Source organism: Podarcis melisellensis (genome assembly GCF_964234715.1).
Source record: "Podarcis melisellensis genome assembly, chromosome: 7".
NCBI lineage: Eukaryota > Metazoa > Chordata > Lepidosauria > Squamata > Lacertidae > Podarcis > Podarcis melisellensis.
In genome coordinates this window covers 405,095-419,342 of record NC_138539.1, presented here as the reverse complement: position 1 = coordinate 419,342, position 14,248 = coordinate 405,095, and the positions used below count along the sequence as shown (strand labels likewise).

The window sequence follows — 14,248 nt, the reverse complement described above, 5'->3', positions numbered from 1 at the left end:
AAAACATAATTTGCATTTGATTTTGCTAATGTAAAGATACAACAATACCAAATACATGTCCATATTTAGAGATTTCTTGGAATCTCCAGACTTGCCTCCATCCTGGGCCCTGTGGGCAACATTTTCAGCTGCATTTTACAATTGTCTGTAGTAATTGTTACGTTACAAGTGTTATTAGAATCCTCCTAATGTTTTAATCTGCTTGCAGGGGTCTCCTAAATACGCCCCCCAATGTTCCAGTCCTCTGCCCACAGTCCGTCTGTGCCCCACTTGCAGGGGGGAGGGATGCCCTAGAGAAGCCTTGGCGAGTGGCAGCAAGTGTGGGGCAGAGGCAGGCAGAGAGCCCTGGAGCCCCTTAGAGGAATGGGGTCCCCAAGACCTGCTCAGGCTCCCTTTGGGGTTCAGAGCACCCACCCCACCTTCCACAACTTCAGAGGTCCAGAGAGTTAGTTTGAGGAGGCGTCGCCCACCTTTTGCCCCAGGAACTTTGCAGCGCAACGCTGGGTGCCTGCCCTGCCAGGGAATAACAGCTGCTCACCTGCCGCTCTCGTCTTCGGTTGCTCCCCCCGCCTCCCCCCTCTGTCTATGCGCTCTAACACCCTAACTCTTGTGCGCTGCACGGGGGTCTCTCTCTCTCTCTCTCTCTCTCTCTGCTGCCCGCTCTGTTTGTCTCTCCTCCCGGCGGGACTCTGCCTTCTGACCGCTGCCCTTTGGCCTCTGCCCCCCTCTTTGCTCGGCTCCCACCTGCCGCTGCCCCGTAGCCCAGAGAGCGCGACGTGATCCGGAACTTGCGGTTGGTGAGTGGTTCTGCTCCGCCCCCCCTTGTCGCTTTCTGCATGGCATTGCACCCGCCACCCGCACGCCTGCCCTGGGTTGAGCTGCTGGGGTGGGTGCCAAGGAGTCCCGCCTCCCTCTTGCTGGCACAGAAGTGCTGTTGCTCCCGCCTGGCACACAGCCAGAGGTGCCGCCTCCCAGGGGCTGAGCTCTTTGGGGGTCCCAATATTTTGGGGGCTCCCCAATGCTCAAAAGGCTGGAGGAAGAGCTGTTGGCCATTGAAACCATGCAGCCCCCACATTCATCTCTGCTCCTGGCTCCTCCTAACATCCTGACATCACATGCACGGTGGCGCCCCCCTCCATTCTCCCTCGAAAGTTGGTGCCCATGGCTAGCTAATGCCAGGCCTGGATGGAGGACGGACGTTGTCCCCCTGCCTCCAGCCATGTGGCTATTGAAGGAGTTAGCCTCCCTTGGTGCCCATGGCGGGGGCAGAGGGGAGCCCCAGAACCCACCAGGGTATGGGCATCAGGGTGCTAAATGGGAGGGGGGAGGGCCAGTGAAGGGGGTGGGCCAGTGAAGATCCCAGCAAGCCATTGCCCAGCCCCCCCAGGTTTGGCTTCAGCCAGGCTTGGCTGGGGGGGGGGGCAGGATCTGTGCTTGCAAAGAGGGAAGAGGGCTTCTCTGTATCTGCATCCTTCCTCTTCTCCTTGTGCCAGCCCCATAGCTGGGCAAGGGTGGGGGGTGTCTCAGATGGGCCAGTGTGTGGCGCAGGAAGCAAGCCAGGAAGGGGGGGAGGAGGCGGATGACAGAAGCCTTTGCACTGGCTCTGCCTGAAGGTGTCCGGTGGGGGGGGGAGGGGGGAGCATTTCCTGGACATTGTTCTCTCACTTGTGTCTGGCAGGAAGGATTTGGGGGCCGGCCTCCCCCTTCTTTCCTCCTGCTGTGCTGGGATCCTCTGCTGGGGAGGCTTGTTTGGACCAGGGCAGGGGTTTTTTTTTGAGGGGGGGGGTCACTGCGCCCTGATGTGGAGCCTGGCAGGGCAGAGACACTGACTTCCCTCCCGCTCCCCCCCCCGCAGCCCCGCGAAAAGGGCCGGATGCGGTTCCACAAGCTCCAGAATGTGCAGATTGCCCTGGATTACCTGAAGCACCGGCAGGTGAGACCCGGGAGCTGGTGGAGGGGCTGGGGGTCAGGGAGGGAGGGAGGGAGGGAGTCCGGCCTGGCCTGCCTTGGGGGGTCGGGGGTGGCTGGAGCCCCCCGATAATGGGCGTGATGTGCCATTTCCCAGGTGAAGCTGGTCAATATCCGGAACGATGACATTGCGGACGGAAACCCCAAGCTGACTCTGGGACTCATCTGGACCATCATCCTCCACTTCCAGGTGAGGGGGAGAGGAGCCTGCTTGGGGGGGGCACTGAGGGGACGCTGAGCCCTGGCATGGGAAATGGGCCTGGGTGCAGCAATACCAGAGCCTGCCTGCCTGCCCCTGAGGCCTGCCAGCCAGAGACCTGGCTTGTCAAATGCAAGGTGGTTCTTTTAAAATTAGATTCAGAAGCAATACAAAGGCAAGTGGGTGAGAAGATTACAGATTTTATTCTGAACAGCAAGTAAAAGATACATTAGCAAGCAGAACTTGAACCTGCCACTGGGAAGCTCAAAGAAGTGGCAAAGTGACCCCCCCCCCCGATAGTCTTCCTTTGCCCAACCCTCTGGCCATGAGTCCGTGCCCAGCTTCTCACTGCCATGCTCAAAAACTAGATATTTTAGAGAGGCCATGCCCTGTTAGGGCCAGGACAGGTTTGGCTACCAGCTATTCTACATCAAAGACCAAAAGCCAGGCCACACATCAAAGGCTTTCACTGACCAGTGCCGTTTGCCAAGAGACCACACCTCAAAGACTTCTTTGCAGGGGATAGAGAAAGTAATAAAACACAGATAACCAGAGCCAGGAAGAGTTGAGCCTGTCAGATCACTATCTCCTCAAAATCACAACAATCTTCTGGAATAAGTTCCCCATATTCTTCATTCCATGCCAGGGCAGGGCAGGGAGGGTCTTCTGAGGGGAAGGGAATAATAATAAATAATAAATTTTATTTATACCCTGCCCTTGTGGGAGGGAGGGGCACCCTGAGGTGCTGCTGGGGAGGAGCACTCTGGGTGGGGCCGCTGCTGTGAGCTGTGGTTGCAGCCGGAGAGCAGTCTGCGGCTGGCTGGGCCTGACTCACCCCTTGCTCCAGGGGACACAGATTTTCCAGCGCTAGACGCTGATGCAACCGCCTTGGCTTGTGCCCCAGAGAAGAGGGGGGAAGTGGGGAGAAGGGAGGGGGGCACGTGCCCCTTGGGGGACCCGGTGGGCACCCCTCTCTGCATCTGGCAGCCACTGTGAGAACAGGATGCTGCCTTGATCCAGCCACATAAGGACACCAGCAGAGCCTGCTGGATGAGACCTGAGGGGGCCCCTTTAGTCCAGCCCCCGTCCCCACAGGGGCCAACCAGATGCCCCAATGTGGAAACCCACAAGCAGGATTGGAGCCAAGAGCAGCCCTCTGCCCTCCCTCAGGCCCTTCTGGCTCAGTAGGCAGGCAGGATGCCCAGCGAGACGGTGCCCATCCTCCCTCTGCCCTGCTTGGCCATCCGATGCCCGTTTCTCCTGGGCGACTGGTGTCCCTGCCCAGTGTGCAGAACACACATATCCATTCCTCCTCCTCAGCCCCCTTGGCATGGGCAGTGGGGCTGCTGTGGGTTTTTGCTGCAGAACGATGCTGGCCCTGGGTGCCCCCCATCGGTGCCCCCCACCTCACCCCTCAGCTTCCCTCGCCCGCAGATCTCGGACATCCAGGTGAGCGGCCAGTCGGAGGACATGACTGCCAAGGAGAAGCTGCTGCTGTGGTCCCAGCGGATGGTCGAGGGCTACCAGGGCCTGCGCTGCGACAACTTCACCACCAGCTGGCGAGACGGGCGCCTCTTCAACGCCATCATCCACCGCCACAAGTAAGGGGGGGTCTGCAGTGGGGGGGGGGGTTCATTCAACACAAATCTGGATGCAGGAAAAGTAGGATATACGCCTCTCAATGCTGTTCGTCCGATGACTCAGACGCAGCCCAGCCCTCAAGGGAGACCCTGTGGGTTTGGTGGAGGGATGGAAAAGCAGGGGAAGTGAGACACCGTGAAGTGGGGGGGGGGGATCAGGGGGACGAAATGGGGAAGGAGATCTGGAGAGGCAGCAGAGGAAAGGGAAAGCAATCCCCACATGCCCCACATTTCCGGCTCCCCCAAATTTCCTTTCTCTTCAGAAAGGTGCTTGAAGGTTGAGAGTAGAAAGGAGGGGGCCAGCATGCATTTTTCCTAGCCCCCCAATTCCCTTCCATCCCTGCAACTAGTCTCAGCCGGCCTGACTCTGGCTCTCGGTGGTCTGCTAGGGGCAGAATGGCCCCCTCTGCTGCTTCTCCCTCTGGGTGAGCCCTGGGCCCCCCTGCAGAGCAGTGCGGGCATTGCAGGCGGGGACTGCAGCCCCCGCTCTGCACTGTGGGGGGGACCCCCTTCCATCTCTTCCTCCTGCCCCCCCTGCCTTCCTCTCCCCCCTTGAGAGCTTGCCTGCACCCACTTGGCTTGTTTGCTCAGAGGTGGCCTGGAGCAGGGGAGAAGGCGGGTGGGGGGCTGCTGTCCTCCTGCACCTTCTGTGCTCCCCTTCTCCCCCCACTCTGGGTCCCCAATAATTGTGGGGAACACCTCTCCCCCCACCCCAGCCCCAGCCTGGAAGAGTGAGGGTCCTTCAGGGAGAAGGCTGCTGGGAGAGCAGTCCTGGCGGTGGGCCGGATGGCAATGGCGGATCTTCAAAGCTGCAACAAGTCTGAGCCTGGCGCCCGCCTGCCCCACCTTCCCACACGTGGCTGGGAGCAGGGCGGGGTCCGGCCCACCCTGCCTGCGTGCTCCATTTGGAGCAGGGAGTGCAGTGGGGCCAGAGGCAGCGGGCGCCTTTGCTGCTCCCTCCTCCAAGCGCCTGGGCATGAGTGGGCATTCGCGTGGCAGGCGCCAGGCCAGGCGCCGGGGCCTGGTGGGGTCCGGATCCCTGCGAGCCAAGGAGGAGCGGGTGGTGATGGTCTGTGAGGAGGTGCCCGCCGTGGACTCTGGGCTGCGGGCACAGACGCTGCTGCGCGCCAATGGGGCTGGCGAAGAAGGATGGGCGCTGGCAGGAGGCCGGAACGTCAGCGGCTCCCTGTACTCCGTCCATTCCACGCTGCGGCTCCAGGAAATGTAGGAGGGTCTCCTAGCCCCCCCCCATATTCCCCTGCGCTCCCCCTCCCTCTCCTTCCTGTAACTGTGTATGGGGGGTGTCAGTTGGGGGCTTCCTAGCCAGCTTAAGGGAGGCGCTCTGTGCTCAGTCCCACCCTGACTCTGGCCCTGGGGAATAGGAAGTCCCTCCCCCCCTCTCCTTATTGTGATGTGGGGGGTGGTCCTTCCCGTGGGGCTGGGAAGGAGCAGCATCTTTGCAGGGGGGTGGAGGATTTTTGTTTTGTTATTGTTTTGCCCTCCCCTTTGCCCCATGGCTTGGCTCACTTACCCAAGCACCGCAGGAAGTTTTTTCTGTGCTCTGCCGCCTGGCGTGTGGCGGCTCCTGCTCCGTGCCACCTGGCTGGGATTGTTGGGGCTTACCTGGAAGGACACAGCCAGGTGTGATCGTGCCTTGGGCTGGGCTCCTGCTTCTTGCTGGCGCTTGCCTGCTGCCGCTTGCTGTCAGGAGGTGCTTCTGAGCTGAGTGGAGGCATCTCCTGGCTGCCCCCCCCCAGCTTTGGCCCAGCACTGAGCAGCCTGTTGCTGCAGCTTGTGGGGAGGGGGCTTGGTCAGGCTTCTAAATTCAGCATGCCCCTGCCCTGAATACCCCTACCTTTGGGGACTCAAGAAGGTGCATTTTAACCTGTATTTTAGATTGGTTTTTTCCCCCCATTATGTTTTTACTGTAATTTTACTGTTGTGAGCTGCCCCAAGCCTGGCTCTAGCTGGGGAGGGCCGGATATAAATAAAAATTATCATCATCATCATCATCATTATTATTATTAGGGAGTTGTCCCCCCGCCATCCTTCCCTTGGGTTTTCTGCTGGACGCAAGGATAGAGGGAGTTGTTGTACACCCCCGGAGGTCAAATGCCTGTTTTCCTGTGGGACTTCTTCAGCCTTTCCGACGTCCGGGATTCTGCCCCACTGGTGCCCACCAAGGCTCTCCTCAGTCACATAGATAACTCCCTGCCCTTTTCAATATTTTGTGGGCAATGGGTGTTTTGCCTGTTAGGGATGGGCAGTCCTGAGTGCTGCCGGTTTTCCTGCTGTCAAAATGGGTTTGCTTTGGTGTCCATCGCTGTTCCTTAGATTTCCAAATGTGCTGCTGCCCCCCAAAAGTTGGAAGCCCCTTGAAAGGGTTGGAAGAGCCATCTGGTGCCCCCACCCCACAATTCAGGAGTGGCAGCTCTGAACCCTCTCCTCTCCCCCCAACAGGCCGATGCTGATTGACATGAACAAAGTGTACCGCCAGACCAACGTGGAGAACCTGGAGCAGGCCTTCTCCGTGGCCGACCACGAGCTGGGAGTGACACGGCTGCTGGACCCGGAAGGTGCGTAGGGATGCAGAACAATCGTGGGGTTGGGGAGGACCCCGAGGGTCATCCAGCCTCACCCCCTGCCCCACAGGAGTCACAGCTCAAGGGGAGTGGGCGCCTGTGTGGGTGGCCAAGTGGGCACAGCCTGGCCCCTCTGTGGAGGGCGTTTGGGGGCTGACGGCTGCTCTCCTGCCCTCTTGCAGACGTTGACGTTCCTCAGCCCGACGAGAAGTCCATCATCACCTACGTCTCCTCTCTCTACGACGCCATGCCTCGCGTGCCCGACGTGGTGGATGGCGTCAAGGCCAACGTGAGTGGGGGGCATTTGGGGGGGCAGAAGTGGCCAGGGCAGGGGCTTGGGGTTGGGACCCTCCTCTGACACCTCCCTCTCGCCCCGCCAGGAGCTGCAGCTGCGCTGGCAGGAGTACTACGAGGTGGTGACGCTGCTCCTGCAATGGATCCGGCACCACACGGTGATCTTTGAGGAGCGCAAGTTCCCCTCCAGCTTTGAGGAGATCGAGGTGAGAGATCCACCCCCCATCTTGGCCCTAGCCCACCTCTCCCACCAAGACTGGGTCCACCTGAGCCCCCCACTGCTCTGCCCCCCACGACCTTTCCCCCTTTGGCTCTGCCCCAGTCGCCTGCTTCCAAGCCTGTCCCTCCAGGCTGCGTCTCCTGAGTCAGGGCCGGGCCGGCGGCTCCCCTCCTCAGCTCCCTTCCCCCTTTCTTGGCTGGCACCGGATGAAAGGGCAGGCCGTGCGCTCCCTCCTCCTTGGTCATGAGAGGATCCTGGCGGCTGCCAGCGTCAGGGCAGGCGTGCCCAGGCAGGGTGCCCAGGGGAAGGAGGCCCAGGAGTGCGAGTTTTACGGGCTGCTCTGGCAGAGGTCCAGGGGGCCAGGCTGAGTGCTGCCCAACAGCATCCGGGTACCTCTCTGGCCCTGGGCTGCCATAGAATCGAAGGACGGTAGAGTTGGAAGGGACCCTGGGGGTCATCTAGTCCAGCCCCCCTGCAAGGCAGGAGCTGCAAGTTCTAGGGAAGCCCCTAGAAAAGCAGAACAGGAGGATTGTGGGGAAGAGGCATCTCTCAGTGGCTGGACAGGCAAGAGGTCCCAGGTTCAGACTTGCCTGAACCCCCAGAGAGCCACGGCTGCCAGTCCGTGTGGGCCATAGGGAGCGAAGGGGACCCCAAGGAATGGACCCACTCCTAATTCTATTTCCTGTGTCGGAGAGGGGCAGTGCCAGACTTGCCCACAAGCCCTGGAGAGTCCCGCACTGTGCCCTCCCCCCTGCTGACCCCCGTTTCCTCCCCCCACCCCAGATCCTGTGGCGCCAGTTCCTGAAGTTCAAGGAGACGGAGTTGCCCGCCAAGGAGGCCGACAAGAACCGCTCCAAGGCCATCTACCAGTCTCTGGAGGTGAGGGCGGCTCTTCTCTCCCCGCCCTATCTTGCTATGGGGCAGGCTTGGGGAAACGCGTGGGGTAGCGCTGGGTAGGGGCTGCGTTGCAATCTGGCCAATGTCCTTTGACGGCTGGTTAGTCCTTTAAAGGGGGGGCCTCTTTAGGCCGTGGGTGGGACAGGTCTGGGTCTTCAGAGGCCAGTCCCCCCCCCCTGCATTTTGCAGACCCCAGCGCAGCGACAGGACAGCTGCTTGGCATGCAGAAGGTGCCAAGTTCAACGCTCTCCAGCGTCTCTCTCTTTGGGCCTGGAGGAGGTGGAGCGATCCTGGCTCTGGACCTGCGCCAGGCGGGGTCTGGCTGCCAATGGCCAGCAGGGGAGGTCAGCCCAGGAATGCGGGCACAGGGACTGAGCCCCTCCTGGCCTGGAGCCTCGAGTGAGCCTTGAAGCACCCCTTGAGCCAGAAGGAAGAGGTGCAAAGAGGAAGCACACCCCACACGACCCATAGGAGCATAGAGGTGTAGGAAGGGACCCCACGTGTCATCTAGTCCAGCCCCTGCAGTGCAAGCCGCCCAGCTGATTTGCCCTTCCTGTGACCATGGTCTCCTCCTTTCTCTTGTCCCCGGAGCAGCCGTCTGTCCAGTCTGGGCAGCTGAAGGTTCCTCCCGGCTACCACCCGCTGGACGTGGAGAAGGAGTGGGGCAAGCTGCACGTGGCCATCCTGGAGAGGGAGAAGCTTCTGCGCTCCGAGTTCGAGAGGTGGGGCAGCTGTGCAGTTGGGCCCTTGGGCTGAGTCCGCCTGCCTGGGGGGCGGAGGCACAGAGAGAGGGTGCCACTCCCTCCTTCCTTGGTGGGGGGGGGGAGGGAGCACGAGAGTCCGGCTGGGTCCCTCCCCCTCCCTCCCTCTCCCCCCTCCGCCCCAACCGGCTGCCAGCCCAGCCCAGCTTTAATGGGAAACACACGGTTGGTGACTCATCTGCGCCGATCTCTTCAGGAAACGGCACAGCTTGAACCGCAGAGTCAGGCCGGGGAGGCAGCCGAGAGCAGCATCAGGAACAGCTGCTGGTGGGCCCCGGGGCTCTGCTTTTGCTGGGAGGGGGGCTGGGGAGGCCGGTGGGATATGCCCAGAGGTGGGGGCACAATGCTGGGAGGCACCTGCACTGACCTGTCACTTTTCCCTCCTCCAGGTTGGAGCGCCTGCAGCGCATTGTCAGCAAACTTCAGATGGAGTCGGGTCTCTGCGAGGAGCACCTCAACCAGGCGGACACCCTCCTGCAGTCGGTGAGAGGCCCTTTCTGTTCCCGGCCCCCCCATTGTGGGCTGGGCCCTTGCTTGGGCCCCTGCCCTTGGGACGGTCTGCTCTGCAGGGCCAGTTGACAAGCTGCTTCCCCTTCTCCCCGCAGGACATCCGCCTGCTGGCTGCAGGGAAGGCACCCCAGAAGTCGGCCGAGATCGAGCGCGACCTGGACAAGGCCGATGCCATGATCCGCCTGCTCTTCAACGATGTGCAGGCGCTCAAGGACGGACGCCACCCGCAAGGGGAGCAGATGTACCGCAGGTCAGCAGCGCTGCTCCTCCTCCGGCCCCCGCGGGGATTCCTGTGGCCCCCAAGGGCCTCTGCTCACTCCATGCTTGCCTGGGCTGCTCTGCACAAGCCAAGAGCGCCCCCCTGTGCCTGATGGCAGCAGGTGGTAATGCAGGGTGAATGTTCCTCAGGCCAGGGGTGTGTGTGCGCCAAGGGGTGTCTGGCATAAGCAGGGAGTCCCCTCCCCAGAATGTAAAGGCAGGTGCCTTGCGCCCCCTTGTGGCAACTTACACCCTGCATCTAGTCCGCTGAATGCACCCCATTGCTGCTGCCAGGAGGTGCCCCCTGCCAGGCGACTCCCCTGCTGCCCCCGCTCACCCCCCTTCCTCCCGCAGGGTCTACCGCCTGCACGAGCGCCTGGTGGCCATCCGCACAGAATACAACCTGCGGCTGAAGTCTGGATCGGCCCCCATCGCCCAGGTCACGGTGCCCGTCACGCAGCGCCCGCGCCAGGAGCTGGACGACGTCACCCTGCGCTACCTGCAGGACCTGCTGGCCTGGGTGGAGGACAACCAGCGGCGCCTGAACGCGGCCGAGTGGGGCGTGGACCTGCCCACCGTGGAGTCTCAGCTGGGCAGCCACCGCGGACTCCACCAGTCCATCGAGGAGTTCCGCGCCAAGATCGAGAGGGCAAGAGCGGATGAGGTGAGCCCCCCCCCCGTTGCCAGCTGCTCTCCCCATGGCACTACCTGGTCTTAGAGTTGAAAGGGACCCCCGAGGGTCTTCTAGTCCAACCCTCTGCAATGCAAGAATCGCAGAAATGGGACCCTGACCCCGTTGCCTGTTGTTAACAGGAATAATATTATTGCACCCACCATAATTGTCCCTCTGAAAGAAGGAAAGTTTTTTGGGGGGTAGGAGGTCATCTGAAATGTGGGTTTTTCCCTTTTTGGTCACCAGGACTGTAAGCTCCGTTCCACCGCTCAAAACTTACTTCTTGACTCTACCTTGCAGGCAGGGGTGTCTAAGGAGAAGCCAAATCATTCCCCCAGGCCTCCCCCCACTTGGTGGGCATGCCGTGCCCAAGGTGCCAGGCAGAGGCAGTCCCTCTCCATTGCCCCCCCCCCAATTTCACGTGCAAAGGGGAGGGAGGTTGTGGGGTGGTGCTGTGTGCCTGCCCTTGCGTCTGCCGTGTGTCTGCTGGCTGTCCTGGAACTCTCAGCCTTTTTCTTCCTTCCTTCTCTCTCTCCCCCCCCCCAGGCCCAGCTCTCCCCCGGCCCACGAAGTGCCTACCGGGACTGCCTGAACAAGCTGGACTTGCAGTATGCCAAGCTGCTGGTGAGGAGCATGTGGGCTGAGGGCAGGGAGGGGGAGGGGCTGGATCCCGGTCTCTCCGGGGCATGAACAGGATCTCCTTTCTCCTCCTGGACCCTGTGCATGATCATCACCTGAGGCTTTTCTTCAGGTGCCTCTTCCACAAGAGAGCTGGAGGGCCTTTTCTGTGGTGGCTGCCCACTTGTGGGATGCTCTCCCCAGGGATGCTAGCCAGGCACCTTCATTGCATATTTTTAGGCACCAGGCAAAGACATTCCTCTTCTCCCAGGCCTTTGGCTAAATAAGCAGTCCGTGGCCTTTTAAATTGTTAAAAAAAATATTGTGCAGTATATACATTTGCTTAATAATAATAATAATAATAATAATAATAATAATAATAATAATAATGGACAAGGTTCCTTGTGTGTGCCTGTCCTCCAAAATGTGGGCCTTGGCACTCGGAAGAGAAGCCAAATGGGGCTTGTGGGCAGGAGAATGCAGGCAAACGAAGGAAAGAGGGCAAATCCTTTCTCTGCCTTGCACAGCCCAGCCTTGGGTCCTTCCCAACCTGGAGGACGGGAGGGCGAGGGCAGGCTGCCCCCTTGTGGTGCTGGGACCCCAGAGGGGGGAGGAGGAGGAGAGGGTGCCCCTGTGCGCGTGCAGAGGGAGGCTGGGCACCTGACCCCGTCCCCGCTGTGCCCTTGCAGAACTCCTCCAAGGCCCGCCTGCGCCACCTCGAGAGCCTCCAGGCGTTTGTGGCGGCTGCCACCAAGGAGCTGATGTGGCTGAACGAGAAGGAGGAGGAAGAGGTCAACTACGACTGGAGCGAGCGCAACAGCAACATGGCCGCCAAGAAGGAGAGCTACTCCGTAAGGCCCCGTTCTCTCGGGGGGGTGGGGGGGTGGAGGTGGCTTGGGGGGCTGCCGGGACCCCCCTGCCCACCCTTTGCCCTCTGACTGTGCCTTTTCTGCCCCGTCCCCCAGGGCTTGATGCGGGAGCTGGAGCAGCGGGAGCGGAAGATCAAGGAGATCCAGAGCACGGGAGACCGGCTGCTGAGGGAGGAGCACCCGGGCAAGCAGACTGTGGAGGTGAGGCTGGGCGCGCGGCCAAGAAGGATCGGGGCCCGGTGGGGAGTGAGGCTTGCCAGTGGGTCCCATGACGGCTGCAGCTCGTGATGGCTGTGGTTGCCTCTGCCACGTGGGCCTCACGAGGCCTCGGCGGGCAGCCACATCCTGGCATTATCTCTCCGGGGGGGCTCTTGCCCCACAACCCCCCAATGTCTCACAAGACACAGGGGAGCTGAGCTGGGGGGGGGTGCCCCACCCCACTTTCCTGCCCCCAGGTCCTGCCCCATGGCTGAGTTTCTCCCCCCCCCTTTCCAGGCCTTCCAGGCTGCCCTGCAGACCCAATGGAGCTGGATGCTCCAGCTGTGCTGCTGCATTGAGGCCCACCTGAAGGAGAACACCGCCTACTTCCAGGTATCTGGGGCAGGGGTCTGGCCGGGCAGGACTCCTGCTACTCCTCTGGGGCTGGGCTGCTCCCCTTCTCCCCTGCAGCCAGCCAGCTGCCCTCCTGCAGATGCCTTTGGGCCCCAATTGTCCCTGGGGAGGAGGGGGCACCTCTGGGTAGCTTTCCTCCTGCCAGACGCAGCTGGGCATCTCCTCACCCGCCGCTCCCTCTCCCTCTCCCCAAGTTCTTCTCCGACGTGAAGGAGGCGGAGGAATTCCTGCGCAAGACCCAGGAGACCATGCGGAAGAAGTTTGTCTGCGACCGCTCCATCACGGTGACGCGCCTGGAGGACTTGCTGCAGGACTCCCTCGTGAGTGCGGCCCTTTTGCACTGTCAAAGGACGTTTCCTGGGCTCACTTGGATAGCCAAACAAAGACACCAGCCGAGAGTATAGAAGCAAAACAGCAGCCTGTAGGCCTGGTCTTTATTCAAGCCTCTTGCCACAGGACTTCCATGCGGTGGCCTGGGAGAAGCCCCAAAAAAGGGATGCTTCCTCTTTTATAAGTTTCCCCTTTTTCCTATAAACACCTTTGGTGAAGCCTCATGCACACATCATAGATACATCAGACATATGTCACAAGCCGGGAGGGATTTCTGGCAGAAACTGGGTCATCAGGTTTCCCCCCAACCCTCCTTGCTCACCACCACACACCCACCGAGTGATACAACAGGAATATTTACAAGTTCCTGGTATTCCCGGTCAGGTCCGTGAACTCAGTCCATTTCTGGAGAGTCTTCTGTTGTCTGTGGGGTGACTACCTGTCTGGCACCCATTTGCCAAGATGCCAGTCATTTTCTCCCAGGCAAGGAGGCTACGGAGTACGTGGTCTCAGGCTGGAGGGATTATGGCTGCCCACATCCCAGACTGCCCCCTTGCGAGCCGTTCCTTTCCTGAACAGTGGAATGGTGCAGATCCGATACTGGAGCGATTGTATATGAATTTCTGAAGTTTTCCCATTGAGCCAGTAAATAGATACATTTATCAGTGAACTGTTGCATTTGGTAATGTGGAGCTGAGGCCCTTTGAAAAGAGATAGGAGGAAACTGTGATGAAGTGTTTTGTGGGGACATTTGCAGGAGTGATTGTGCTGATACTGGTAGTGTGTGTGTGTGGGGGGGGAGGGCGCTGTGTGATGTCTGCTGGAGGGGCAAAGTCTCCTTTCAACCTTTACATAAATTCTGGTAACACCCCCGTACCCTGCAGGCATTAGGGGGCTCTATGGGTCTCTTGCAGCTCTACTCCCCTATGAGTCTGACTCTCTTCCTCTCCTGCCGCCCCTCTTTGTGCCCCCCATGCCAGGAGGAGAAGGAGCACCTGGCTGAGTACCAGGGTCAGCTGGCTGGGCTGGCCAAGCGAGCCAAGGCCATTGTCCAGCTGAAGCCCCGCAGCCCCAGCACCGCCCTCAAGGGACGACTGCCTCTCCAGGCTGTCTGCGACTACAAGCAGATGGAGGTGAGCGGGGTGGGGTCACGTGTCTGGAAACCGGGTGGGGGCGGCAAACTGGGTCTGGGGTGCATCTTTGGAGGCTGCTCACTTCCTCCCCCCTCCCCAGATCACGGTGCACAAGGGCGACTCCTGCACCCTCCTCAGCAACGCCCAGCCGTACAAGTGGAAGGTGCTGAACGTGGCCGGGAGCGAGGCCACTGTGCCCTCCATCGTCTTCCTGGTGCCCCCACCCAACAAGGAGGCCCTGGAGGCCGTCAGCAGGTGAGTCAGCCTCACCCCGCCCCAACCCCCTTGCTTTCCTTTCTCCTTGAGGGCGTGGGGGGCAGATTAGAAACCGTGATTAAATCCTCGGATCGTATCAGCAGAGAGAGATATCGCTGAAGCTTCCACTGCCGCAAACTCACACGAACATCAAAAGAGCTGGATCAGGCCCACGGGGGGCCCTTCTAGCCCAGCCTCCTCTTCTCACAGTGGCCAACCAGATGCCTCAATGGGAAACCCACAAGCAGGATGTGGGCACCAGAGACACCCCCCCCAACTGCAGTGGGTGCAGAAGCACTGCTGCCTGCAGCGCTGGAGGGCAAAGCAGAGCCATGACAGCTAGTCGCCACCCACAGACACCCCCCAGGGCCTCTGCCCTCCCCCTGGCCCCACTTGAGGAGAACTGCTGTACTGCTTTTTGGGCTCTGG

General features: G+C 60.6%; 1 protein-coding gene across 25 annotated transcripts in view; it reads left to right on the top strand.

Annotated features, from left to right (window-relative positions):
* The window catches only part of PLEC (plectin), a gene marked incomplete at its 3' end in the record, with an annotated part of 109,328 nt that overhangs the window by 76,678 nt on the left and 18,402 nt on the right, over positions 1 to 14,248 (top strand). For 24 of the 25 annotated variants that reach the window (XM_081919567.1, XM_081919569.1, XM_081919561.1 and 21 more), the window contains 18 exons: positions 1,856 to 1,933; positions 2,066 to 2,158; positions 3,602 to 3,768; positions 6,268 to 6,383; positions 6,572 to 6,678; positions 6,770 to 6,889; positions 7,687 to 7,782; positions 8,395 to 8,522; positions 8,951 to 9,044; positions 9,167 to 9,321; positions 9,684 to 9,993; positions 10,549 to 10,626; positions 11,310 to 11,471; positions 11,586 to 11,690; positions 11,985 to 12,080; positions 12,296 to 12,421; positions 13,412 to 13,564; positions 13,665 to 13,819. In XM_081919567.1, coding sequence (XP_081775693.1) covers positions 1,856 to 1,933; positions 2,066 to 2,158; positions 3,602 to 3,768; positions 6,268 to 6,383; positions 6,572 to 6,678; positions 6,770 to 6,889; positions 7,687 to 7,782; positions 8,395 to 8,522; positions 8,951 to 9,044; positions 9,167 to 9,321; positions 9,684 to 9,993; positions 10,549 to 10,626; positions 11,310 to 11,471; positions 11,586 to 11,690; positions 11,985 to 12,080; positions 12,296 to 12,421; positions 13,412 to 13,564; positions 13,665 to 13,819 — 2,339 coding nt within the window. Of the gene's footprint in view, positions 1 to 1,855; positions 1,934 to 2,065; positions 2,159 to 3,601; positions 3,769 to 6,267; positions 6,384 to 6,571; positions 6,679 to 6,769; positions 6,890 to 7,686; positions 7,783 to 8,394; positions 8,523 to 8,697; positions 8,829 to 8,950; positions 9,045 to 9,166; positions 9,322 to 9,683; positions 9,994 to 10,548; positions 10,627 to 11,309; positions 11,472 to 11,585; positions 11,691 to 11,984; positions 12,081 to 12,295; positions 12,422 to 13,411; positions 13,565 to 13,664; positions 13,820 to 14,248 lie in introns of those variants that run through there. The other variant, XM_081919566.1, reaches the window with a different exon arrangement.